The 26,853-nt window shown below is 50.0% G+C and overlaps 5 protein-coding genes across 5 annotated transcripts; 2 read left to right on the top strand and 3 right to left on the bottom strand.

The window, feature by feature from the left end:
- Positions 1 to 772: 772 nt before the first annotated feature.
- On the top strand, positions 773 to 2,882 carry N7518_003552 (uncharacterized protein; the record flags this gene model as incomplete). Its single annotated transcript, XM_057184479.1, has 2 exons — positions 773 to 2,310; positions 2,366 to 2,882. 2 exons carry the CDS (start codon positions 773 to 775, stop codon positions 2,880 to 2,882), a joined length of 2,055 nt encoding a protein of 684 aa, XP_057045929.1.
- A 1,308-nt stretch (positions 2,883 to 4,190) lies between these two features.
- Positions 4,191 to 5,213, bottom strand: N7518_003551 (Tim17/Tim22/Tim23/Pmp24 family protein; the record flags this gene model as incomplete). The annotated part of the gene is made up of 6 exons (XM_057184478.1): positions 4,191 to 4,248; positions 4,344 to 4,567; positions 4,662 to 4,872; positions 4,931 to 4,957; positions 5,027 to 5,142; positions 5,199 to 5,213. 6 exons carry the CDS (start codon positions 5,211 to 5,213, stop codon positions 4,191 to 4,193), a joined length of 651 nt encoding a protein of 216 aa, XP_057045928.1.
- A 426-nt stretch (positions 5,214 to 5,639) lies between these two features.
- On the bottom strand, positions 5,640 to 6,712 carry N7518_003550 (rRNA-binding ribosome biosynthesis protein RPF2; the record flags this gene model as incomplete). Its single annotated transcript, XM_057184477.1, has 2 exons — positions 5,640 to 6,642; positions 6,699 to 6,712. 2 exons carry the CDS (start codon positions 6,710 to 6,712, stop codon positions 5,640 to 5,642), a joined length of 1,017 nt encoding a protein of 338 aa, XP_057045927.1.
- A 792-nt stretch (positions 6,713 to 7,504) lies between these two features.
- Positions 7,505 to 11,778, bottom strand: N7518_003549 (ABC transporter ATP-binding protein; the record flags this gene model as incomplete). Its single annotated transcript, XM_057184476.1, has 9 exons — positions 7,505 to 7,531; positions 7,578 to 9,083; positions 9,130 to 9,302; positions 9,362 to 9,935; positions 9,999 to 10,593; positions 10,650 to 11,231; positions 11,411 to 11,526; positions 11,577 to 11,657; positions 11,713 to 11,778. 9 exons carry the CDS (start codon positions 11,776 to 11,778, stop codon positions 7,505 to 7,507), a joined length of 3,720 nt encoding a protein of 1,239 aa, XP_057045926.1.
- A 1,018-nt stretch (positions 11,779 to 12,796) lies between these two features.
- Positions 12,797 to 25,454, top strand: N7518_003548 (uncharacterized protein; the record flags this gene model as incomplete). Its single annotated transcript, XM_057184475.1, has 2 exons — positions 12,797 to 18,676; positions 18,747 to 25,454. The coding sequence occupies 2 exons, from the start codon at positions 12,797 to 12,799 to the stop codon at positions 25,452 to 25,454; spliced, it is 12,588 nt and encodes a 4,195-aa protein (XP_057045925.1).
- Positions 25,455 to 26,853: the final 1,399 nt, after the last annotated feature.

The following is a 26,853-nucleotide window of genomic DNA, read 5'->3' as shown; positions in this document are numbered from 1 at the left end:
TATGCCATCTATTTACCATCTCGTCATGACGCAGGAGGCCTGCTCTTGGAACATGTTCTATCATCTGTCAACATCATTACTTCTAATTGACAGGATCATATGGTCTGCTATAGTCGGACTGTTTTGATTGTCTTGGACTGATTTCTTGTTTTGGGTGTACTTATGGAGAGTTTCAGTTTTTGCCTTGCGCTTCACGATAGGGTTATATCTAAAATTTAAATGGATAGAAATGATTATTAAACACTTCAAATTCATGCTCATGAGATTCGATGATCAAATCCAAGTCAGGCATGTCATAGATTCTGTATAAAATGTTGTTAGGGTCACTTGGAATGGAACCCAAGATCACGTGACCCTCGCCGTTTTTCCAGTTTGCACTGTCTGTTGTTCCCTCAAACTGCACAAACAGCAACCGTCGCGCGTCTCTTATCAGCCAACCCAAATGAAGCTGTCGCATCACATCTCCATACTTTTGTTTTGACCTTTTTTTTACTGTGACGCGCTTCTCGCCCTCTTGGGTGCGGCGCGCTGGGACAACTGTGCTCTAGGAAGCAGTACCTCTAATGGGTGAAGCTTTTTATTAGGCTCTACAGCTGGATAAGAACTTCGACTCGGAAGACGTACCCTTCTAGAGGTAATTCGGGGACCTCGAACGCACTTTGATTTTTCCCTCGAATTCCCTCTCAAGCAAAAGTATCTTGTCGCTCTTTTTACCTCAATATCCGCTTTCCGACATTATCAGCTTATCGAACCGAGTGTCTCAATCGACACTATGAGCTCCTCCACCAATCAACATATCCCCACTACCTCCTCCGACCTTCCACCCCAACACACAACAACCGCCCCCCACCTCGACCCGAACGCGCAATTGACCAACAACGGATATGCGCCCAATGACAACCAGCTCGCGGGACTAGTCGAGGCAGCAACAGCTGCCGCAGACCAAGATGTTTCGCAATGGGCTGCCGCTGCTGCAGTCGCCGCCGCAGCCGGCGCAGCTGGCCACCACCACCAGCTGGATTCATACACAGACATGGATCTCTCCGGGAACGGGTTCGGTGACGCGAACTTCGGGACTGGCATGAGCAGCGGAAGACACATGCGAGCACCTAGCCACACCGACCATCCCCAATCCTCGGGCCTCACACGAACCGCGACCAAAAAGCGCAAGCGAAATGAGGATCATGATAACCTCGACCCCGCCTTGGCTGGCGAGGGTCTCTCTGACACGCAGCATCAGTCGCATCCCGCGCAGCAAGCGCCCAATGACTATACCGGAGAAGAGCATCAGTCGCATCCCGCACAGCAAGCGCCCAATGACTATACCGGAGAAGAGATAGACATTCGGCCTGAGCAGCAGCAGTCTCTATCGGATGCTCGTGCGGTAGGTATTCATTCTGCGGCGGCGCTGTTCCGCCAGCCCTCTAGCAATAAGAAGTACACACGGCCTCCCATCTCAAAGCTGTACGCCTCCCTTGGGATTTCACCGGAGAACTTTATACATCTCCAGTCAGCTGCTAAACATTACATGCTGGACGAGGAACACCCTGAAAGACAGGATTGTGTTGGTCAGCGAGGAAGGGGAGATTCGGAAATGGTCAAGCTACGCCTTTGGAACTGTGTTCGCCAGTTCCTCGATGCCGAGGGATATGGTGCACGATTTTTTGGAGAGGATGCCGTTAATGATGGCGTGGGGACGAGAATTCACACTTGGCCGCGTGACCAAAACAAGATCATCTCATTGATCACTCCTTTGCTCAGACGGATGGTCACCAACGAAAGGCAACGCCGATACGCGATTGAGACGCGCAAGGGAGGTGGTGCTGAAGCACGCCGTCGCCGTAAAACGGAAGAGTTGTCGGCGAATAGTCCGGAATTTTCTCCCGAGCAGCAGCATCTGCAAATGCAGAATCAGCCATCCCATCGCGATGATCTGTCGCAGTCAATGGCTCCCCCACCGCCGATGCAGCAATCCGCAATGGATTCGTCCCAGCCTGTGGACCTCGGTCTGACCGACCTCCTCCTAGACGGATACACAGGTGACTGGGAAGAGATCGCCCGCTGCTACGATACGTACAACGAGAACTTTGAGCTTGATAACCTGTGGTCTCTCTCCGGTCTCCAGCAACCCGATTGGCGTGGGCTCGTCGCCGCAGTTGACAGCCATTACCACGTCGTCCACAACGGGAACTACGACTGCCCATCGATTTGCGAAGATGCGAACATCAACCGCATTGTCCACGCGGACACCACCTCAGATCTCCAATGGCGCATTGGCGGAGGCCGCAACCTTCCAGCCCGAGTCGAATTGTAATCGATCCAACCTTTCCAAACACATTTGCAATCCCCACTAACAAACCCATAGCGCAAGCAGCATCACCCGCGACGTGTCTCGCATTATCCGCGAGAACATCGCCGCCCGACACGGCCTCCCGGCCGAAGCACCCGACCCACACTTCCACCAACCCTTCACCCCTCTGCCCGAGTCAACTCCGGCTAACACATCCAACTCCTCTCACGGCCAAAGCCAAACCTCTATTCGCGTCAATATCCTGCAAAACGGAAAGCGCATCCTCCCCGGATTTGAACTGCCCGCAAGCCAGTGCTCCAACATCGACACGGTCAAGCAGGCAATTCTCCGTCGGTACCCCAGCCAAATCCCCGGTTTGGCGGAATTCCAGGCCGTGAACGCTGCTACGCAAGAAGCTCGCGAGTCTACTATTGTGGATGGGTGGAAGGTCAAGGTTTGGTTGCCGGATGGCGTGCTACCTGTGCAGAGCCAGAAGGATTGGGCCATTGCGGTCCTCACTACTGATGCTGTTGACTGGATGGACGGGGAGCTGAAGGTTCTTGTTGAGGTTGGTGAAGGGGATGGGCAGTAGTTCGGTTTTGTGACGTTTCTTTTTCTTTTCTTTTTTGTTCTGATATCCCTGTTGTTTTCTTGTTGGATAAGATGTATCATTATACCCCCAATATTCGAAAAGCCCAATGAACATGTACGATTATAATGTATCCTTGCACATAACCTTCAACGTTCCCGGGTTGCATGGAAGAAGCGTAAAAGGTGGAGCAAACATTTAAAGTGGGGCCGGGACGTGCTAGTCCCGTACTAGTCCTAATCGGGAACCATATGTTCCCTTACCATTAACATCAAGGCAGATATTCCAAAGCCTCGCCCAGGTAGCCTTGCGGGAACCGCATAAGCCACTGTGCCCGTAATTGTCCCGTTTCGGCGGGGCAATTACAGTGCAGAGATGATCAGATGCCTGTGGTTCAACCCTCACCTTTGAACTTGATCAACTTAATTGTGAGACTGAGACTTCATGGCTTCTTCCCATGGTCAGGGTTGCATGTAAGTCATTGGCCGGAATGTGACCGCCATCCATACCCCGTCGGCAGCTGAGTGACCCAGGTTGTAGAGGCGCCCCTTTGGGGTCTTTTTTGGTCTTTTTGAGGTTTTTCTTGGGGCTCTGTTTGGTCTATCTTCACTTGTTGATGGAGGAGTGGTGGTTTGGTGTGTAGTCACATGCACCATCTATGTTCATACCTTCTTTGTTTGTTATGTTGATCTTGTTTATTCTTCTGGGACCTTCCTCTCCTATGTCTCTTTTGGGATATGGTGAAGCTCTTCTTATTTCTAACACGATGCTATTCACCTCCCACATTTCTGCCTCCTTCCCTGGACTAATCTTCAACTGTCACCACGATGACCATAGAAATACCAAGCTTCCAGTATACACTACCTTACTCATGAGAAACTCCCTCGTAGGAATATTGGGTTGGTATATATTCTCCAGCTTCCCCCATAATTATCTCGAAGATCAAAATATATTTACCCTACTACGTCACATTACAACACAATATTGAACAGTCCATCAAATGTAAAATGTGTATTTCAAGAAGGAAAGCGTGAACACTCAAATTTATATGCTCAATCCTCCATTCATCAATTGAGTCTATCCAATTACGAAAATCCCCACAAAATAAAGTTGTAAAAGCTTATATTCCAAGTCAAAAATATGTGAAAAAAATAGTTCCATGCCTCATAATACAGGATAAAAAAAGTGATGATAAGCATGTCCTGAAGGATGCCTATCTCGAATGCATCTTAGAAAAAACACCAACAAAATGATATCCGGTCTATACGCCGTAACACACCAAAAAGCTAAGAGAGCCGGCCCGCTGAGAGCTCATTTGTTGTGTAGAAGCAGAGTGCGGAGGGAATCCCAATGGTCTGAGTCGCCGTAACTGTGGTTGACATGAATGTTAGCATTGGGAAATAACTTCGAATTTCCGGAGTACCGAAACTGAGGCAAATCATATATAGGGGAAGAAAAACATACATATACACCATGCTACTCCGCAGGCTCGACGCCAGCGTCTCCGGGTGCCACCGGAAAATGTACATGACCATCGCCCAGGTCATACCGGCGAAAACGGGGTAAGCATTATTCATGATCTGAGTGCGTGCATCAGACGTGATGAGGGAGGAAAGAGGGTGCATTTTTGGTTGGACGGAGAGCTTAGCGAGAGCAAGCATCACACGCGCGAAGACATAAATAACGATCTGGATTCGGGTTAGCTCTGCAGAAAGCGGGAGTGTATTCGGGAGTCGAAGTTCGAGTTGTTTCCACAATGAGGCGCATGTCCAAATCACATACCTGCTTGCTAATACTGCCCGGCTGTCGTCCGAAAACCGCATACCCGCCCAGCAGGCCTGCGAAGAAGCTATCATATCGGCCCTCTTTCCCGGCGCCAGCTGGTATATTCCGGAGCACGATCATGGAGGCCTTGTATATGACGGCAAATGTAGCGAGGTTACGCGCGTGCAGGCGAGTTGCTTTCAAAACAAGCTTCGTCTTTTCACGTATCCTGAGTAACAAAGCTATCAGTTTCGTTCTGGGGGGTGAGGTCGGGCGTGCGAACATACGTTCCAGATCTGAACAGAAATATCATTCTAGAAGCAGTCGCAGTCAGTCAGCTATGCCACATACCGGGGTTTTCGGCTGTCCGAGGTCCAACATACACCAGCGCATGCGGAAAGCGAACTTTCGATCCGTAGACGATTCCATTGCGTGCACCCTTCACTAATGACAGTAGCGGCGCGAGTTCGGGCTTGAGAACGAGCGCATTCAGTTGGGACTGCGTAGAAAAGTGTCAATACTGCTGTATATAGTCGGACACACTCCGGAACTCACGAGCAATACATCCATGGCGTCTCTGGGCCTCGGTAAAAGGTCGGACTCGTTTCGGGGTGATTATCGGGGCGATGGACAACGAGTAAAGACCAGGAGACTGTCACGGACCATTAGGAGGGAATAGAGCAAAAATATAAAGGTTTTCCTGTGGCGGGAAATGTTGAGAGAGGGGACGGCACTTTAATCGGTTCCCGCATTGAGAAGGGCCTCGGCATGTGAGAATACAGCCGACGTCATGGTCACGTGGATGTATATAAGATCTTCAGTACGGGCACACGAGCGAATTTTAAGTCTAGTGTAAACTAATGGTTGGAGGAAATATCTCTATTAGATGTAGAGGTTTTAAAATAACTTTTCATATGCCGTAAGACTGCTCATACAGGCGCAGAAAACGAAATCCCGTCCGGCCCAAACTCCTTAAAGAAATCATGCAAATCGATCTTAGTTTTTCCGTGCCTTCTTGTGAGTCTCCTCCTCCTCCTCATCAGAAGAAACCACATCCACCTCCATCATGTCCGCGGATGGCTCCTCCTCCTCGTCGGACGATTCCATACCAGCCCGACGCTTGAGGCCCTTCATCTTACGAGTCTGCAGGTCAGACAGATCCTGCTTGCCGAGGTGGACACGACCAATCTTGTCACCCATAGAGTCCATGATGATGTTCTTCTTAGTTCGGGCTTCATCATTGGGACGCTTGCCCTGCTTCATGGACTCCTTCTGCACCTCAGGAGCGGCTTGGCGTGTGCGACCGACCTTGAAGTCGAACTTGGGACCGACCTCCTGCAACTCAACGCGGGGCAGCTTGTGACCGCTGCGCTTGGTGATGACTCTGTACCAACGAATGTGGATAACCGGCGAGAGGCCATCTTGGGGCTCCTCCGCACCAACCATCATCACGTACTGCAGGCCCTCGACATCGACTTGGGTCGTCTCTTCGCCCCTGAACATGTCAAGAAGAGTGCTCTTGAGAATTGTGTGCGCAGTCGATGTAGGATCGTCCCAGGGACTACCAGAGAACAGCATCATAGGTCGCAGGCCAAGACCGACGTCCATGACAAGTTCGTTGATGGGCGGGATGACCTCGCCATCTCTCGGGGGTAGCAGCAATAGTTCGACGAGATCGAGCAACTCTGAGTTAAAAATCCGAGCCAATGTAACACAGTTGGGTCGCTTCTTGTTGTGGCTTCCGAATGCTACGAGTCCACACTCGTTCTTGTTCGCCAAGAATTCCAGGCTTTCCGAGTTCTCATATGGGTGCAAGTTTTCGTTCTTCTTGTGGAAAAGAACGTTGTAGGGCTTCGTCAAAGCGTGGAAGGTCTTCAGCACGGTGTCCAGCGTTTGGGGACATTTTGCGCCGTGGAAAATCAGGGTCTTCTTGGGAGGTTCGATGAGTTGCGGCTCCCGCGCTTTCAGGATACGCGCAGTGCGCGGGTTCTTGGCTTTCCTGTAGGGCAGAGAATTAGACTAGGATCACAATATAGATAATTCGTCATAACTTACACTTCTCTCAACATTTTGTAGTGAATGATTGGCAGAATGGCTTGCGGTAAAAATATCGAATGAGCGGAAAAGTTTTGGGTTGCTGATGGCTTGGCACTCTTATCGATAAGCCAGGTACAGCGCTGGTCACGTGGTATCGATCTAAATCTCAAATTTCGTCTGATTGGCCACTCGCAAACCACAGCACATGAAGTAAATATCTCCTTTAGAAGTCAGATTCAAATGCTGAGATGTCTATCCTCAGAAATTTGATATGGGTTTGCTAAAAAACATATTTTACAGTGTATATATATCACCTTCCCTCCTACATATTTGTTGCACGAAGTTCTACGAAGTATATGCTAACACGATACACACTTGAGCTTTGAGGTTTATACTGTAGCCACATAGACCATTCCATTCCTATTTGAAGCAACAAAAGACAAAAACATACAACAGTGAGGATTCGCTGGTGGTCACCCACCCAACTACTAACTCACCGGCGTGTGGCTTGAGTACGGCTGAGCGGACGGGAAGCCCTATTTTCCACACCCTATGGTCGTATGTATCAGGTTTTGTGGGAGAGAGGTTTATATGATGTAAGTGGTTGGAGGAGGTAAATGAGGAGGAGAGTGTGATATATATTTCATAAGGGTACAGCATTGCAGCCAGTTTTAGTAGACTCAGAACTTGATGAAGGAGATTAGATAATCGCTCAGTAAGTTCTTGAAGAATAATGCCGTGTTTTGCGCTAGTCTTGGAGATATATAAGTATGAGATAGGAGAAGAGAAATAATGAAAGTGTACTGCTTGAAAGTTTCATCCTTTCATCGGTCTAGAGCTTGCGCTTGGCACTATAATCACGTTAGTTATAAGAAAGATGTGGCTCGGGAAACATACCATCTGCCAATAAACCCCCTTTCTGCGCAACAATTCGTGATGTGTTCCGGACTCAATAACACTCGATCCCTGTCCCGACGCCCCTTCTGCAAAGACAAAAATTGCATCGGCTTTCTGAATAGTGGCTAGTCTGTGCGCGACCGCAATAATAGTCATGTTTCGCTTGCTTGCTAATCTCTCCATAGCACCTTGTACAAGGCTTTCCGACTGAGAGTCCAAACTAGATGTAGCCTCATCAAGAAGGAGAAGTAGCGGTTTTCGGATCAGCGCTCGCGCAATGCAAATACGCTGTTTTTGCCCACCACTCAGCGAGGCTTGAGCGTTGACGCCAAGTTCCGTCAAGAAGCCATCTGGCAGGGATACGATGAAGTCGTAAATTTCGGCGTCTTTGCATGCTTGAATCATTTGGTCCTCGGTGTTCATGTTATTGGGGGCTTCGAAACCGAGAAGGAGATTCTCGCGGATGGTTCCTTCGAAGAGTTTGGGCTCCTGGGCGACGAGTGACAAAGCACTTCTGTAAGAGGATAGTTCAATAGAACGAATGTCCCGGCCACCGAATAGGATGCATCCCTGAGTGCAGTCATAGAAGCGCTCGAGTAGCGAGACAAGCGTGGACTTTCCACAGCCTGAAGGTCCGACAAATGCTACGAACTGACCGCTCTCAATGGCGAGATCCAAATTAACAAAGGTTGGTATCTCGCGAGAAGAATATTGGAAAGAGACGTTTTTTAGTTCAACAGAGGGTCTGGGGGTGTAGTCCGAAGAAGAGAGCGGCCCCACTGGAACATGCTGAAGCTGTTCTGAGGTAGGTAGCCGTGCAGCCAATATGCGATTGGCAGAAGCTTTAGCCTGAGCAATGTTTGGACCAAAGCTGAAGAACTGTCCTGCCGATTGGCCGCCTTGAATGATAGCGATATAGACCACGAAAAATGCAACTGGGTCATATTCGTGAGACGCGAGGAGCTGGCCGCCGTACCAAAATGCGAGCGCCATGGCACATAGCTCAACACTGTCGGAAAACGCAAATACCAACGTTGCGTACCACGCCTTCCGAGTGGCCTTTTGACGCTGATCTTTCAGCAGGGTTGAATATCTTTTCAAAATTGTATCTTCCATGGTCAAAGCAGTGACCGTTCTGAAGGCCCGGACCGCCTCTGTTGCGAACTTGGAGCTATCGGCATAAACCTCGGCATTCAGGCTTTCGAATTTGATTTCATATCGAATGCGCATGAAGGCAGAGAAAAATAAGAATGGCATGGCGGCAAAAAAGGTGACAGCTGCCAGCTTCCATCCAAAAGCGAAGGAGATTGCAACACATCCAATGATGTTGAAGATCGAGATGAGAGGGAAAACACCAGTGGGACCAAACATCTCCTGCAACTGTTTTGAGTCAGTGGAGAGTCTGGATATCAGAGTACCCGAGGAATTTTCCTCGCGATCATAGTACGACACGGGTTTGGACAATAGGTTGTAGAAATAATCCATCCGAGCATTGGACACGACAAACTGAACAGTTAGCTTTGCTTGAAGTCCGTGTATTTGTGAGACTCACCATCGAGATCGAATTCGATGAAAATCCCAGCATGAAATAGAAGGTCGCCATGGCAAGAGCGAGGACGAAAAACATCAATGCCCAGAAGTTCGCAGCGTGCACGAGCTTCTCGCCAGTGAACTGGAAAACCTGCACAAGTCTGGCGAAAAGCCAACTTTGTAGGGAGAATCCCGCTATTGGAATCTGTAAGCATATATTTGGAAATATGCAAAAGAGCAAGGCGAATACTTACAACCTGCCCCTATAGCCCCGATTAGCGTCAGTGCATAGAAGATCCAATGGCTACGATTTTCATAAATGAGCACCCCAAAGCTGTGGAAAAAGCCAAAGGCTCTTTCAGGCTCGGGAGTATCCTGGCAATTTTGATCGCTGCTTTCTTTGGTGGTGTAAGCCCAAGCCCTGACTTCTTCTTTCTGCGAAGAAATCGAAACTGGCATGTCAGTATCCATCAAATCTGTCAATGGCTCTAGCTGTTGCGCATGGACCAAGCTATGGTATATCCCTTCCTTGAGTATCAACTCTTTGTGAGAACCTTCTTCAACATTCTGGCCATCTTTCATGACGATGATCTTGTCCGCACGGCGGACGGTGGCCAATCGATGGGCGATCATGATTGTAGTGCGATCTTTGGACACACGATCAAGGGCAGCTTGCACAATCTTTTCTCCTTGAATATCGATCGAGCTGGTCGCTTCATCAAGTATGAGAATTTGGGGTTGGTTGACGATGCTTCGCGCGATGGCAATTCTTTGGCGCTGTCCGCCACTCAATGTGATTCCACCTTCCCCAACAGTGGTTGAGTAACCCTAGAAATAAAAGAATCAGATTTTCCGTCATAAAGAAATGCAGTGCAAGAGGTGTGATGATACCATGGGAAGGCGGTCGATAAATTCGTCTGCAAAGGCTTGCTTGCAAGCTGTGGTGACCAGTTCCATCTTCACGGGTTCTGTATCGTTCTCCCACTGCGATCCGATCAGACCAAAAGCAACGTTGTTGTATATTGAGTCATTGAACAGAAATGGTTCTTGCTGAACAAGTCCAATTTGGGATCGCCACCACTTCACATCCAGGTCATTAATGTTGTGAGCTCCCACATGGATATGGCCCGACGTGGCTTCTGCTTCCTCAGACTGAAGTTGATACCATCGCTCGATTAAAGCGACGATGGTGCTTTTCCCCGAACCGGAGGGTCCGACCAGAGCCGTGGTCTTATTTCGCTCAAATCGAGCATGGAATCCCTTAAGCACAGTGATTTCTGCTCGTGTGGGATAGGAAAACGTCACGTTCTGAAACACGATATCAGCATGGTTGGACTCCGGATCGCGAATGCCAGCTATATTATCTGGCTTGGAGTCAATAACACCAAAAAAGGCACCGGATGCACTTATGGCTTTTGAAATAGCCATCAATGGCCCCGCAATACCTCCCAAAATAGTGACCACGAGGAGCACAGAAAAGAATACCCTGATTGATTGTTAGAAAACGGCATCACAAAGATTCAAAAGTTGGGATGATCATACGTGATCACGGTGTTAATATTAGCAATATGACCTTCGCGATACAGCTTCAACCCAAACCAGAAGGCCAGGGAGAAGCTGACATACATGGCAAAGAAGAGCATGGCAAGGTGAACCCCACTGACCAAAGACATACGTAGGCCACGTTTCCGTGCTTCCTCGACCCATAGTGTATACTTTTTGAAGAGTGGTTGCTCAGCACCCAGGGCGAACACTGTCCGAATAGAGCCGAATACTTCTGCGGCGAGGGCTGCATGTTTCTCATCCGCTTTGTCCACACTCTGCTGCGCCTTCACCAAAAACGGCATTGTCAGGCTAAACCCAAGGACCACAAATACAATGGCCGCACTGACAACAAGCGTCAGTGCCCATGAATAACGGAATGCGATCGCGTAAGCCGCAACGAGTAAGGCGAATGACTGGAACAGAATGGCGAGTCGATCGGAAACACTTTGCTGGATCGTATTTGACAGCGCTGTAATCGCATGTGTCACAGTTCCGACTGACATCTCATCCAGCTTGCTCATAGGAAGTGAAAAGAGAGCCTGGGTGTACTCCAGGCGCAAGGCCCCTGAGGCGCGGAGGCTGGTCAATCGGAAACAAATCTATATTGTGTGAGTAACAATAGGGTTATGGAGGTGGAAAGTCATAGTACCATAGATATGTAAGTCAAACAGAACTTTCCGATAAACAAATACACAATATATAAGCTAGAAGGAGACGGTAAGTTTGCTGCCATGAGAAATAGAGGGCGAGGTATCTACCTGTCTTGATTGACCGAGGACTTGAATGATTGCTCTGTGATACCTGATCCTGGAATAAAGTACTGATTGAATTTGCCGACCAGCTGGCCAAAGACAATATTCATCAATGGAAGAGCCTGGAGTTTCATTAGTTGATATTGAGTACTCGACAGTTGCTCTAACTCACGACTCCTGAAGCCATAGCACAAACCAGGCCCAAAATCATAATATAGATACCCCCATTAGAGGTACCATATGATAGAATTCTCTAGAGGGGTGTAAGCGACAGACAAAGCCGGGTCCATCAATAAAACATAACCCACCGCATAGCTACCGAGACTTGCTGGTTTGGCTATCTCGTCTTTTGAATTCGCCGAATTTGCGACCATATCGGAACTGATGGAGATATTCTCTGGCGATGTTGGTGTGTCGACACGCTGCGGGGAAGTTGACGGAGAATGCATTTTCACCCCATCAGCACAGCGTTTTGATGAAAGAAAATCCTTTGTTAAACAGGGACTTTTGGCACCATCTTCGGGGTTCTAATTTCGTGTGTAACTGGGGAACTGAATAAACTTGTAAAGGAGCTCGTGAGTCATTTGTCAGATGGTAAGAATCAGGGGGAACCACTTGGCACTCTGATACCACGCGAACCATTCTAGCCAACAATCAAAAAGCCAGGCACCAAAGTCTCCAGGTCATCACAACCTTTTGATTTCTCATATTGGCCAAATGGTAGAATCAGTGGAGTGAGCGGTGATGTCAGGACGTCAAGGTGTGTGGGTTAGGTCGTGGAGTTCCGGATGTAACCCAATTCCTATTTAGGCAGTTCACGCAGTTCGCGCAGTTCTTTCATATTACCATTTTCGGAAGCATATTGTGAGACATCTTGGAATCAGCGCAATCGATGATGAATTTTACATGTCAAGTCCTTGGCAGAACGAAAACAAGGTAGACATCGCCGGAAAAGAAGAAGCCGTTGTTAAAAGATGCTGGTTTCTTTTACTACGTACGTCAAGGAAGCTATCATGTTACATTTACAAATCGTATATGCCATGGTTTATGTGAAATTCCTTGGATCAGGGCGCATGATGTTTATCCTGTGCCTGTATGGAGCCCATAACGTGATTATTCTGAGGTGTAGGTAGCACTAGGTACCGTGGATGTCGATATTCTATAAGTCTCATTCGAACTCGCCTCTTGGTTGCCAATTACAAACCCTTATTCCCATAGGAAGTAACAATACCGATAGTATCCATCGTGCGTGGAAAAACACTGGAATAACACAAGAGACAATTGAGTGGAACAGGTATGTGAATATAGACCCCAAAAAGAGAGCGATATTTCCTAATCGAATGGGAAGCAAAGAGACTTGAAATTATGGGCATTCAGCACCTCGAACACAGTATGAGGCCATCAACAGATATGCCTGTCACAGGTGTTATCACTCCACCGGGAGATTCATTGGAGGAAACATTGATCTCGTTCAACAAAGGCACCTTTACTCCGTCCCCGTCGACTGAAGAGGAGAATGAGGTAGATGAAATTTGGCGACAAGTTGCCGATCAATGTCACTGCTCCCTGGAAGAGATTGAAGATGTATACCCCTGCACCGCTCTCCAGGAAGCAATGATAGCCCTCACTTTCAAGGATCCAAGAGCATACACCATCGAACACGAATACCATCTGCCACGAGAGATCGACCACCATAAGCTGCAGGAGGCCTGGATAACGACAGCCCAAGCCAACCCGATATTGAGGACTCGCATGATTCCCACTAGTCAGCGCGGCTGTATGCAGGCAGTGGTGCGAGGATCAATTCCATGGCAGGTGCAGGAGACCGACGACGGCATCAACGGTGAGCTCACCAGCCCTTCCTGGAGAGCAGGGGCTCCGCTGGCATATTTCTTCTTCAATGTCACCGAACATAAGCTGAAAGTGATCATTCACCATTCCATCTGCGACCACTGGTCGATGGCATTGCTGTTGCGCCAAGCCGACGCCGCTTACAGAGACGAGGAACTGTCTTTCCACCCCTTTCGGCCACTAGTGGACCATGTACAGCGGACTCAAGACAAAGCCAATGATTTCTGGAGATCTATGTTCCGTGATGCACACGAGGCCACGATGGTGGCATTTCCTCAACTACCCACTGTGGGTCATTCTGCCAGACCAACCGAGCGGCTGGAAAGGTCCTTTAACATTCAATCTGGCAGTGGTTCCTCAAGCACCGTCGGCACCAAGATTCGGTTGGCGTGGGCTATCCTGCAATCTGTCTACACTGGCTCTGACGATACATTATTTGGAGCAGTCAACGCGGGTCGTGCAGTATCTGTTGCCGGTGTACAGGACTTGAGTGGACCTGCACTCGCTAGCGTACCGGTGCGCATCAAGCTGTGCGGGCAGAATACCGTTGCAGATGCTTTGATTAAAGTACAGGACGAATGGGCAGCATCGATGGAGTTCGAACATGTCGGATTGCAAAATCTGCTTCGCCTTGGACCTGGGCCAGCGGCAGCATGTCATTTCCAGACGCTGCTCTCAGTCGAGCCTCGAGATGGCCATCAACTTCCCGATATATTCTCCCAGAGTCGATCGACTCAAGTGGCGTACGATATGTATCCTCTGGTCCTACGGTGTCGCCCCTCAGCCGTGACAATGTGGATTGAGGCTTCTTTTGATCCGGCAGCAACCGAGGTCTGTCAAATGGAGCGGATTCTCTCCCAATTCATTCATATTTACGAGCAGATCGACACTAAGCCAGGCCTCACGCTTTCCAACATCAGTGCCGTGAGCCCCGAAGATTTGAGCGATCTGCGTCGACAGAACATCTTGACAAAGCGCCCTGATGTCATCCCGTGTGTCCATTCTCTAATTGAAAGCCGCACGCGACAACGGCCCTTTGCCCCGGCCATCAGTAGCTGGGATGGCAGCTACTCATATCAAGCCCTCGACGACTTGTCTTCGGCATTGGCTGACCATCTTTCCTGGCATCGTGTTGGCCCTGGGTCATTTGTGCCTCTTCTCTTGGGAAAAACCAAGTGGATGGCCGTCGCCATGCTTGCTGTGATGAAATCCGGTGCTGCCTTTGTGCTGCTAGAGCCATCACACCCACTGTCCCGGTTACGGAATATGTGTGAAGCTGTTGCAGCTCCCCTGGTATTGACTTGCGGCTGGCATATCGCTCTGGCGGCCAAGCTTGGCGTTCAAGCGTTGCTCAACGTGGATACTTTTGACCCGGAGCAGGTTCAGTGCAATAGCTCATCTCAGAGGTCGGCGATCAGCCCACAGGACCCCGTCTATCTGACATTTACCTCTGGATCCACAGGCACACCCAAAGGTGTAATTGTTCACCATGAAGGCTTTGCATCAAGTTCTGTGGCACATGGCAAGCCATACCACTTCAAACCAGAGTCGCGTGTGCTGCAATTTGCCTCTCCAGCGTTCGATTCTTGCATTATCGAACATCTCAGTACGCTGATCCAAGGAGGCTGTGTTTGCATTCCGTCAACGGACGACTGTCACGGTCATCTTGTGGAATCTATGAACCGCTTTGAAGTGGACGTTGCGTGCCTGACGCCCAGTGTCACTCGCATTATTAGTCCTGACAGTCTTAAATCCTTGAAGATTTTGATGTTTGTCGGAGAAGCAGTTCTGGCTAGCGATGTTCTCCGCTGGGAGCCTTTTGTACACGTTGGAAATGCGTACGGCCCAGCGGAGTGTTCAGCAGTGTTCAGTGTACAACCAAATCTCAAGAGCAACGATCCAGCAAACATAGGATTTAGCACAGGTGGATCTGGATGGGTTGTTCACCCGGAGGATCATCGGGTGCTCATGCCACTGGGCTGCACTGGAGAACTGTTAATAGAAGGACCGATTGTTGGCAAGGGTTATCTATCGAATCCCGAGCAGACGGTCCGGGTCTTCGTTGAAGCACCCCCCTGGCGCCTGCAATTTGGCTCCCCTCCATCCGGAAAATTGTACAAAAGCGGAGATTTGGTCCAAGCTACCGGGGATGGTAGTTTCCGATACCTTGGACGGAAGGATACCCAAGTCAAGCTTCACGGACAGCGCTTGGAACTGGCGGACATTGAGTACCATCTTCACAAAGCATTTCCCAAAGCCAGCCAGACCCTTGCAGACGTTCGCCGGTCATTTCCTCATAACAATACCAATGGACATCGACCGGAGGCTTTGCTGATAGCATTTATATGTCTTCCAGCGTCGCTTCCAGATGACGACGGCAGTCATCAAGTCGAGTTCCTTCCTCCATCCGACGAATTTCGTGAAGCTTGTGCTGAAGCAGAGGCTAGCATGTCGGATGTTCTACCATCTTTCATGATTCCACGGTTTTACCTACCTTTATCGCATGTACCTCTGACGCCCTCTGGGAAGACCAATAGACGTTCCATCCAGGAGCAGGCCAATAAGCTGTCTTTGGAGCAGATGAAGGCATATCGAGCTGCGAAAATGCAACCGGAGGCGCCGTCAACTTCTCGCGAGGAAAAACTTCAACAGATCTGGGCCGATACACTAAATCGGACTGTTGAAGAAATTGGAACTACGGAAAGCTTCTTTCGTCTGGGAGGGGATTCAGTCAGCGCGATGCAAGTTGCTGCAGGCTGTCGCACCGTCGGACTCAAAGTAGCTGTTGCTGATATCTTCCGGTTCCCAAGCATCAGACAACTGGCGGAAAGAATCCAAGATTCTGGATCTGTCTCTTTTGCCTCAGCCGCGGAGGATGACCAAACCGAGGTGTGGTTTGAACTTTCTCCGATCCAGAAGCTCTTCTTTGAGCGAGTGCCCGATGGTCACAACAAGTTTACTCTTGAGTTCATTCTCCGGCTCGGCACACCACTTCCACCTCCTGAGATTAAACGGGCGATTGAGAAGATTGTTGCAACTCATTCAATGCTCCGCGCCCGTTTTGAAAAACGAGCGGATGGCCAATGGGGACAGATTATTGGCCCTGATGTGTCTAGAAGCCTTCGGTTTAGAGAGCATCGGGTGCCCTCTATGAATGACCGTGAAGCCTTGCAGAAGATTTTGTCAATCAGCCAGAACACGCTTGATATCGTTCAGGGAGTGATGATTGTTGTTGACGTTATCACTACGGATGCCGGGGAGCAGTTCTTGGGATTGATGGCCCATCATCTTGTGGTTGACCTCGTGTCATGGCGTGTCCTTCTGCAAGACCTGGAAGACATCCTCAACACGGGCCGTACAATACAACCCCTCTCTATATCATTCCAACAATGGTCCCGGCTTCAACAAAGCTATGCTCAGCAGTCTCTTGATCCGAGCGAAACGCTGAAGACAGAAATTCCACGTCCTTCAATGGACTATTGGGGCCCAGAGGCTATCCTGGGTTCGAATACCTGGGCGGATGCAACGCGACGAACCATCACGGTATCGCGGGAAACAACAGAGGCAATAATTGGTGCTGCAAATGGCGCATTTCATACCCAGCCAGTGGAAATCATCCAGGCAGCCGTACTTTACGCCTTTGTTCAGGCCTTTGAAAATCGACCTGCACCCACCATGTTCAGCGAGGGGCATGGAAGAGAGCCATGGGATCCGGAAATTGATATATCCCGCACAGTTGGATGGTTCACCACTATTGCACCTTTGTTTTTGGATGTTAAGAAAGAGGACAACGTAAGGAGGATCTTGCAGATGACAAAAGACGGCCGCCGCAGCATATCCACGAACGGATGGGCATACTTTGCGTCGCGATTCCTCCACCCTGAAGGACCGGAAAAATTCAAGAGTCATTCCCCAATGGAGATTCTTTTCAACTACACCGGTCTTTTCCAACAATTTGAACGACCAGGTGCCCTTCTTCAGATGACATCAGTCCAAGATGACTCCCTTCTCCCCATGGCAGCCGATTTGCCGCGCATGGCTCTCATTGATGTGAACGCAACCGTCATGAACGGCTCCCTCAACTTGTCCTTCATTTATAACCAACAATTACAACACCAGGACCGACTAGATCAATGGATCAGCAATTGCCAACAAACCCTTGAGGAACTCCCCATGGAGCTGCAGCAGGAACAGCAACTCGCCGCTGTCGATTTTCCGTTGCTATCACTTGCAAGCGAGGAGCACCTTCACAGCCTACTCCATCAAGTCTCAGGCCGATTTGATGTATCTCCGTCTGGAATCGAGGATATGTTCCCTTGCTCGCCCATTCAACTCGGCATGTGGTTGAGCCAATTAAGAAACCCTCAAGTATACTGGTCGCATATCCGGTGGTCTCTGTGCCCAACATCCGCCAACTCCTCACTCGATATCAATCAAGTGAAGCAAGCATGGCAGCAGGTTGTTGATCGTCAACCTATCTTGCGCACTGTCTTCGTCGATGGCGTTAAAGGGCACGGTCATCCTGTCCAGATAGTTCTGAGGACTTGCGAGGCAAATATCAAGGTGTTGTCGGGATCGGAATTGCGCGCGGAGGGCCAAGTTCCGTCCCTTTCGGATGAGTTCTTGTTGAATCCAAAGTCATCAAACACGAAGGGTCGCCCACCACATCAGCTTACGGTCGCAATTGAGCCTAATGGTGGGGCTTACTGCCAGCTGGCTATTCACCACATTCTTGTTGACGGTATCACTGAGCAAAGACTACTGTCTGAATTCCACCAAGCATGCAATGGGACACTAGACGCCGAGTCTGCGGGCAGCTATAGCAGGTACCTGAGTTATCTGAAGACTCAGGACCATAGGGCCTCGGAATCATATTGGAAGGAATACCTGACTGATGTTCACCCGTGTGTTTTTCCATCTCTTGGATTGAAAGAGCATGCAACCGCCCCAAGCTCTCTGAAATCGTTGCCATTCTCCATGAGTATTGGACAAGATCTCTCCTCATTCTGCCGGCATCACGGTATCACCATTTCCAGTTTGCTTCAGGTCGCTTGGGGTGTTGCTCTTCGTGCATACACAGGAAGCGAGTCTGTATGCTTCGGGTATCTGAATGCTTGTCGTGATATCCCAGTCCAAGATGCGCACGACATCTCTGGACCTTTGATCAATTTGTTGATTTGCCGCCTATCTTTGGCTGATGATTCACCAGTTCTCTCAACGCTTGCCGAAAATCATGCAGCCTATGCCCAAAGTCTCGATCACCAACATTGCTCTTTGGCAGAGGTCATGCACTCTTTGAGGCGCTCCGGTCAACCTTTGTTCAATACCGCGATGTCATTACAAAAGGACGCCGGAAATCTATTTTCTGATAAGTCTGAAAAGATTAAATTGCAACCGGAAGATGGAATTGATTCAACTGAGGTATGTGTGGATAGTCTAATACCCAAAATAGTCATTCAGAACGAAAAAGCACTAACTTACCAAAACACAGTATGACCTGACGATCAATATCACTTCGCGTCAAAAGACCATCGATTGTGATTTGACATACTGGACGCACGCTGTGGCTGAAGCTCAGGCTGAATTGGTGGCCGACACCTTTTGTCACATCGTTCAGCAGCTTATTGATCCCACGATCATAAACCTAAGCGACATCAACCTGTCAATGGGGAAGAATCAGAGTCAAATGCTTCGTTTCAATTACAACCTACCGCAAACTGTGCGATCTTGTATTCACACTGACATACAACGAATGACGACGGCGCAACCCACATCCCCTGCAGTCGATGCCTGGGATGGTCAGTTTACATATGAGACCCTCGACTTCCTCTCATCACTATTGGCTACGGACCTGGTACTGCTTGGTGTCGGTCCCGAGGTATTTGTGCCAGTATGCCGTGAGAGATCCCGATGGACAGTTGTCGCCATAATCGCCATTATGAAGGCAGGTGGAGCATTCATCTTGCTTGACCCATCGCATCCAGCAGAGAGACTGCAAGAGATGGTGCAAGTGGACTTCCAGTGTCCAGTAATCATCACCTCATCGAGGTACCTTGAACTTGCAGCCAATCTGGCGCCAAATCCTATCATCGTTGAGGACCTCAGCCAAAAGCCGCATTCAGGGGTTCGAAAAGACATTATCCCATTGGCGACCAGTCCAAAGTCCGCCGCATATGCTGTTTTCACGTCTGGATCGACGGGTAGGCCAAAGGCAAGCGTCATCGAGCACCAGTCATTCCTGTCAGCATCAGCCGCACATGCCCAGGTGCTTCGTCTTGATAGAAACGCCCGGGTCATCCAATTTGCCTCCTACGCTTTTGATGCTAGCATTGTAGAAATGATCGATACGCTTTTGGTCGGCGGCTGTATCTGCATTCCCTCCGATACAGACCGAAATCAGAGACTGGGCCATACAATCCGCGAGATGCAAGTGAATTGGGCGCTGCTGACCCCTTCTGTGGCACGCATCCTAAATCCGCAGCATGTTTCGACCTTGGAAACACTCGTGCTCGGTGGAGAGGGCATGACGAAGGACGATGTTCGTCGCTGGTCACCACATTTACGCTTGATGAATGCCTACGGTCCTTCGGAATGCTCTGTCATTGCCGCGGCCCAGCCTTCACCGCAATACCTCTCACAGGACGAATCAAACATTGGATACCCTGCTGGTTGTGTCGCATGGGTGGCCCATCCAAACAAACCAGAGAAGCTCGTGCCTGTGGGTGCTGTCGGAGAATTGCTCATCGATGGTCCTATTGTCGGTCGCGGTTACGTTAATCGTCCGGAGGCTATGGCAGCGGCATTCGTCCCATATCCCATTTGGTTATCCAAGATCCGTGCCTCCGGAAAGGGTGTCTTGTATCGAACGGGTGACCTCGTGCGGCGTCTTGTGGATGGCTCTATACAATACATGGGACGGAAAGACCGCCAAGTCAAGTTGCGTGGACAACGTATTGAACTTGCTGAAGTTGAGCACCATGTTCAGCAGTGCTTCCCTATCAACGACCCCGAAGTCTTTGCAGATTTGATCGCACTAAATGGTCCCAAAGATGCACACTTGGTAGCTTCTATTGTTCAACCAGAAGACAGCGGCGATGTTCAAGCCTTCGAGGCGGCCGTGGAGCAGATGCAGTCACGTCTTCGGGCAGATGTTCCAGCTTCTCTTATTCCATCGGCATTCATTCCTGTTTATCAGGTACCACGATTGGTGAATGGAAAGATTGACCGGAAGGAACTGCGACACGCAGCATCTCAAGCGCTACGAGCCCATATTGGCCAAGAGGCGACCAGTCACCACCTGCGACAGTTGAGAGAAATGACAAAGGGCGAACTTGCATTGCAAACTTGCTGGGCTGAAGTGCTGGCTCGCCCTGCGGAGACAATCGGACCTGACGACAACTTCTTCCGCTTGGGTGGAGACTCGATCGCAGCAATGAGGCTGGCTGCTACAGCTAGCGATCAAGGCATTCAACTAGGTGTCTCGGATATCTTCCTGCACCCCAAGCTTAGCGACCTTGCACTGAATTGCTCGCTTCCGGGACCAAAGGAACGGCCAAACTTCAAACCAAAGGAATTGGATGATTCTGTGCCTCCATTCTCAATACTCCCGGCAAATCACCGGGAAGAATTGAAATCGCAGGCAATGGAACAATGCAGACTTCCGATTGAGCAAATCGCGGACATATACCCCTGTACCGCATTGCAGGCCGGTATGGTAGCTTTGACAGCGGAGCGTCCCGGGTCATATATCGCATACCATCGCTTCCGTTTAGAGCCAGGTATTGATCTGTCTTTATTGAAGACTGCGTGGCAGACCGTAGCAGAACATAATGGAATTCTGCGCACACGATTCATTCAGTCGGAGTTTGGCTTCATGCAGGTCCTGATACAGAACAGCGAGCTTCACTGGATCTCGGGGGGCATGGAGGAGCACAAAAAGTTGAACTGGAACGTTCTTCTAGGTCAGCCACTGGTGCAGTTTGAAGTCGTCCCAGTCATGAGCGATGATTCCAATATGGCTCAGCGACTGGACCTGGTTATCACCATTCATCATGCTCTGTATGACTCTTGGTCACTGCCTCTGCTTGTACATCGTGCACAACAGGCCTACCAGGGCCAGGCGTTAACGCCCTCCGACATGACTCCATTCAAAGAATTCATCAAATATTCCATGTCCCAACAGAAAGACGCGCTCGAACACTGGCGTCGGGAATTCCATGAACTTACCGCCGAGCCATTTCCCGCACTTCCGTCCACATCATACCGGCCTCAAGCTTCGAAACAGACGGTTCGAACGATTGAGACCGGCCCAGTGATGGATGAATGTGTCAGTCGAACCACCGCCATTCGTTTCGCATGGGCTCTTGTTCAGTCTCATTACCAGAGTAATGACGATGTGGTATTTGGTATTGTGTCTCCTGGACGAGCAGCATCTGTCAATGGCATTGAGGGCATGGCCGGTCCGACAATTGCCACGCTTCCTTTGCGCGTGCAAATCGATGATAATGCGACCGTCTCACATGCCCTCAGAAATCTGCAGGAGCGCACAGTACAGCTCATTCCATTCGAACAAGTTGGGCTGTCTGAAATTGCTGCCATAGGGCCGGAGGCCAAGCAGGCCTGTTCGTTCCAAACCCTTCTTGTAGAGGGGAGAGGAGAGGTTGAGAACTTGGGAACCGCCAATGATCCTATGGAACCCATGGGAACATCGTCCGGGGATGCTGCGTCAAATACATATGCCATCCAGTTAGCCGTTATGCTCAAGCCAAATGTGGTGACTGTTGCCATGTCCACTGATGAGCGTGTCACTCCACCATGGCAAGTGGAACATATGCTAGATCAATTCAGCCACATTTTGCAGCAGGTGCACCATCATCCAGGAAGACTGGTGCACGAAATTGCTACACTAAATGACAAAGATATCCAGCAGCTGCAAGCCTGGAACATTGGATTCCCGTCACGATGTCCGTTATCGGTCACTGATGTGATTTCCCAGCATTGTGAGAAGCAACCATTGCGTATAGCCGTCTCGTCTTCCAACCTCAGCCTATCTTATAAGGAACTAGACCTTCTTTCGAGCAACATCGCTGGCCTTCTGCGTTTGCAGGGAGCCACATCAGAGGTCTTTGTTCCAATATACTTGGATCGGTCCTGCTGGACTGTGGTAGCGGTGTTGGCCGTGCTCAAGGCAGGGGCAGCCTTCGTCCTTCTTGACACCTCGCATCCACAAGAGCGGCTTCGGAATATTTGCGAGGAGGTAAAGCCTCCTTTCATACTTACATCGCCAGAGCATCTTCAGAAAGCTGAGGCGCTGTTCCACAATGTCCTCATCATGCCTCAGAGCATCGACTCAGAGTGCACATCGATGCCAGATCGTGAGACGACCCGGTTTGGTACCGATCGTGCTCTTTATGCGGTATTTACATCTGGCTCAACCGGTAAACCCAAAGGGGTTGTGATTGAGGATGGTTCTTTTATGACAATGACCAGAGAAGTTTCTCGTCTTATGGATATTGGCCCAGGTTCCCGCGTGCTGAACTTCTCCTCCTATGCTTTCGACGTGAGTATTTTGGAGATACTCGGTCCATTGCTTGCGGGTGCTTGCATCTGCGTCTTGACGGAGGCTGAGCGGAGAGGCCGACTGACCGAGGCATTGAAAGGGCTACAACCATCTCATGCTCATTTAACCCCCAGTGTATTGCGCGCAATGACACCAAATGAGTTGGGATCACTCCGAACGATCATGCTTGGTGGAGAGCCCCTTCGGTCGAGTGACATCCAGCAGTGGGTGCCACATGCACGCCTCGTACCCGTTTACGGTCCAGCAGAATGCACGGTCGTGTTTACTGTGCAGTCCCCGATTGACTCTAACTCGCAAGGCGGGAATATCGGTTTCCCGATTGCAGGGGCCTGCTGGGTGACCGACCCACGGAATCCCCACCGAGTCGCTCCTATTGGTGCTGTGGGCGAGCTTCTTCTTCAAGGGCCTCTGGTGGGTCGCGGATATCTGAACAGTCCGGACCAAACAGCTACAAACTTTATCTCATGTCCAACATGGATGCGCCGTGTTGGCCTCACTAGTGGTGGCCGGGTGTATCGAACAGGAGACCTTGTCCGTTATGAGAAGGACGGATCTCTCTCGTTTGTAGGACGAAAGGACCTCCAGGTCAAGCTACGAGGTCAACGCTTTGAGCTTGCAGAAGTTGAGAAGCGACTGCAGGAGATTTGGCCCGAAGATCTGACGGACATCGTGGCGGAGATTGTGACTCCGATGGCTTCGATGAATTCCAAATGTTTGGTTGTCTTTGTCGCTTCGAAATCGGCTGAGATGGCGCCACCGGTATCGATCTCGTCTATCGCTTCCTTGGAAATTGTTGCCCCGACCAACTTTACGGCCCAGATATCAAGTGTCAGACGCCAACTAGGCGACATCCTTCCAGACTATATGGTACCGTCTGCCTTCGTGCCGCTTCGACGGATACCTCACACCGCCAGTGGCAAAGTAGACCGAAAGCGATTGAGAGACTCAGCGGCGAGCGCAACGCGTGTTCAGCTGGAGTCATTGTTCGCTGAAGCTCCTTCAGATAAGCGAATGCCCGCCATGGGAACGGAGCGGGAATTGCAGCACATCTGGGCGAAAGTACTCGGTATTGCACCCGACGAGATCGGTGCTGAGGAAAGCTTCTTCCAATTGGGAGGTGATTCGATCTCGGCTCTAAAAGCCGCATCAAGGGCTCGGGCAGCCGGGATTGAGCATTCAGTGGAGAGTTTGTTCCAGTGGAAAACAATAATGCGCGTTGCCGAACATGCTACCACCTTGAACCCCGGCGATATCATAGATGGGATACAGACTGCAGCTTCTTCCTCGCAGCACAATATACCCTACTCCCTGATTACAGATGACGAGCACGCAGAACTTTTTGCTTGGCACTCCGCAACGGGACATTCGTTGGTCAAAGATAATGTGGAAGATATCATCCCAGCGCTTCCATTCCAAGTCTTTTACATAACCCATTCATCGCCAGTCTCGATGGCACAAGTATTCCCAGCAGCCCTGGATATCGATAGACTGGAGGGCACGTGCAGGCAGGTTGTGGCTCACCACAGCATCCTCCGCACGGTATTCATGGAGGCCAATGGCCGGTTCTTCCAGGTGATCCTCCGGGAAGTTGAGCCTGTGCTAAATGTTGTTCAATGTGATGATCCAGAGGCATATGTTGCTCGAGAGTCTGAGCAAAAGGATCCACCCTCTACAGCCCAAGGTATAATGCCAGTCAGCTTCACTCTCGTGACTAGCGGCATCAAACAGTGCTCTGCATTGATTCTTCGCATATCACATGCGCAGTATGATGGGGCCTCCATACCGTTGCTGTGGGAGACAATCAAAAAAGCCTATCAGAATGAGCCTCTCACACCGGCTGCACAATTCAAGGATGTCGCTTATAGGCGAATGGGCGATCTGAACAAAGCCGAGATTTCATTCTGGCGACGATATCTTCAAGGTGCTCCGTGCGCTGCCCTTGACCCCCTTGATCAAACTGGGAAGGCACGAATCTCAGACAATGACATAGTCGAGTGGCGCCAAGTGGCAATGCCCTCTCTCGCACCGGACATGACCGTGTCAACGCTCGTGAAAGCAGCTCTCTCATGGGTTCTCTTTGAGGAAACTGCGCGATCTGATATCATTTTAGGTCAGGTTATGCACGGGCGTGGAAGTCCCTTGGGCCCGAATACGGCCATTGGACCCTGCTTGAATCATCTGCCCGTTCGAATCAGAATTGAACCTGACTGGACGGTGGAGGATTTCTTGCATCATGTCCAGGTGCAGCAGCTAGCGATCACTGCCCATGATGAGGCATCGTTTGACGCGATCGCAGAATTTTGCACAGAGTGGCAACCTGGCTCAAAAATGGCTTGTCTTGTGCACCACCAGAGCGAAGAATCTGCGGAGCCCTTCGAGATGGGCGGTGTTCGCTCGTCGTCTGGTTGCGACTGGGCCAGCTCCAAGTTGGCGCACGGTCAGCTGGGTATCATTTCTGTAGAACACGGATCTCGGCTTGAGCTCATGGTCACAGCTACTGAGGAGACCATGGATCAACGCAGCGTTGGGTTCCTGTTGGACAAGCTGGTTACTATCGTTCAGTTGTTCTCGAAGCATTCCCAGTACCAGTTGGCAAGAGTGGCTAGCATCCACACATGATGATCTTGTCTTGCCTCGAGCGGCATTCTGTAAATTTGTATATAAGTGGAGGAATATGAAAAGGGGGGGCGGCTACTGTCTCGGGGAAAATTGTGTTGGCAGTGTGCGAAGGATCAAATGCCTGATTTTTCAGGCCTAATGTCTGAACATGTCTGAATTGTAAACCCGAATTACCATGACAGCGGGCTTAAAAAGCAAAGTATCTAACCTTGGAACCTTGGAACTCAGTTCAAAAAACGAAGCTATTCCCACCATACATCTTTCCCGTTTTGTGCGGTCGGAGGCGGTTCTTAACGCCCAGGATTCAAAGAAACTGATGATTTATGGGGTCGAGATAGCTTCAATTCAACCGTTTGTACGGTCGGATACGGGTCTCAACGCCCAGCTAGTGATTAGTACGGAGTATGGTCTGTAGGAATAGCTTCAATTTACAGTACACGGTATAGAGCGGTGTCGAAAGCGGTCTATACTTGAGTTCCCCGCTCCGCTGACGCCGAGCTGGAGCGTGAATTGATATTGAGTTATCCACATGAGCCCCTACAGATAAGAAGGCCCACAAAAGAGGAGCTGGATTGAGTTGGGGCCTCAAGCTGCACGCCCAGATCGACACAGACCTCGGTTCAGCCGACGTCTCGCCTCTCTCAAACCTTGTGTTCTAGACTAGCTTGTATCAGCTAGCTCGTCGCCCAAATTCCCGCTTTGCAAGGGCATGCTGGCGCCATTTTCGACCGGCGCGGAGCCCACGACACCCCGGACGAGCCAAGCCCCTACGAAACAACACCGGTTCCGCTCCTTGACAGGGTGCCTCACATGTCGCCAGCGCAAGAAAAAAATGCGATGAGAGGAAACCAAAATGCGTTGGATGCACACGTAACAGCTTACAATGTTCCTGGCCGGTTGTTGGTCCGCGCTCAAAGTCTCAGAAATCGATAGTCCGAGCTGCGTCACAAGATTATAAAAATAGTCCAGATCAGCTCGACCCATCGGCTCAATGGTCGAGTCTCACAGGCTCGTTCGTGTCTCCAACGAAAGCTTCAACGCTTACACAGACATCAAACCTTCTCTTTACACATTACATAACTGAAACGGCCAACGTTCTGTCTTCCTTTTCTCCACATGGCAATAACCCGTTTGTGACTCTACTTGTGCCTCTGTGCTGCAATGACGACCTGCTCATGCATTCTTTGCTGGCGCTTAGTGGGGCCCACATGAAGTCCCGAAACCCTGGGCTCGAAGTATCTCTCGCGACATACAGACATTACTCGGTCGTGATAAGGACAATTCGGGATTGTATATCAGACCAGACAGCATTCGATGTACCTCAAGCACTACGAATGTTGTTGACCCTGATGATACTATCGTTCTTCGAGGTATTTACATGGGTTTTAGGCCTCGTGTC

Source organism: Penicillium psychrosexuale, assembly GCF_028828465.1.
Source record: "Penicillium psychrosexuale strain IBT 29551 chromosome Unknown utg000002l, whole genome shotgun sequence".
Taxonomy (NCBI): Eukaryota; Fungi; Ascomycota; class Eurotiomycetes; order Eurotiales; family Aspergillaceae; genus Penicillium; species Penicillium psychrosexuale.
Note: the sequence above shows the minus strand (reverse complement) of the source record. Positions and strands in the feature narration are given on the sequence as shown.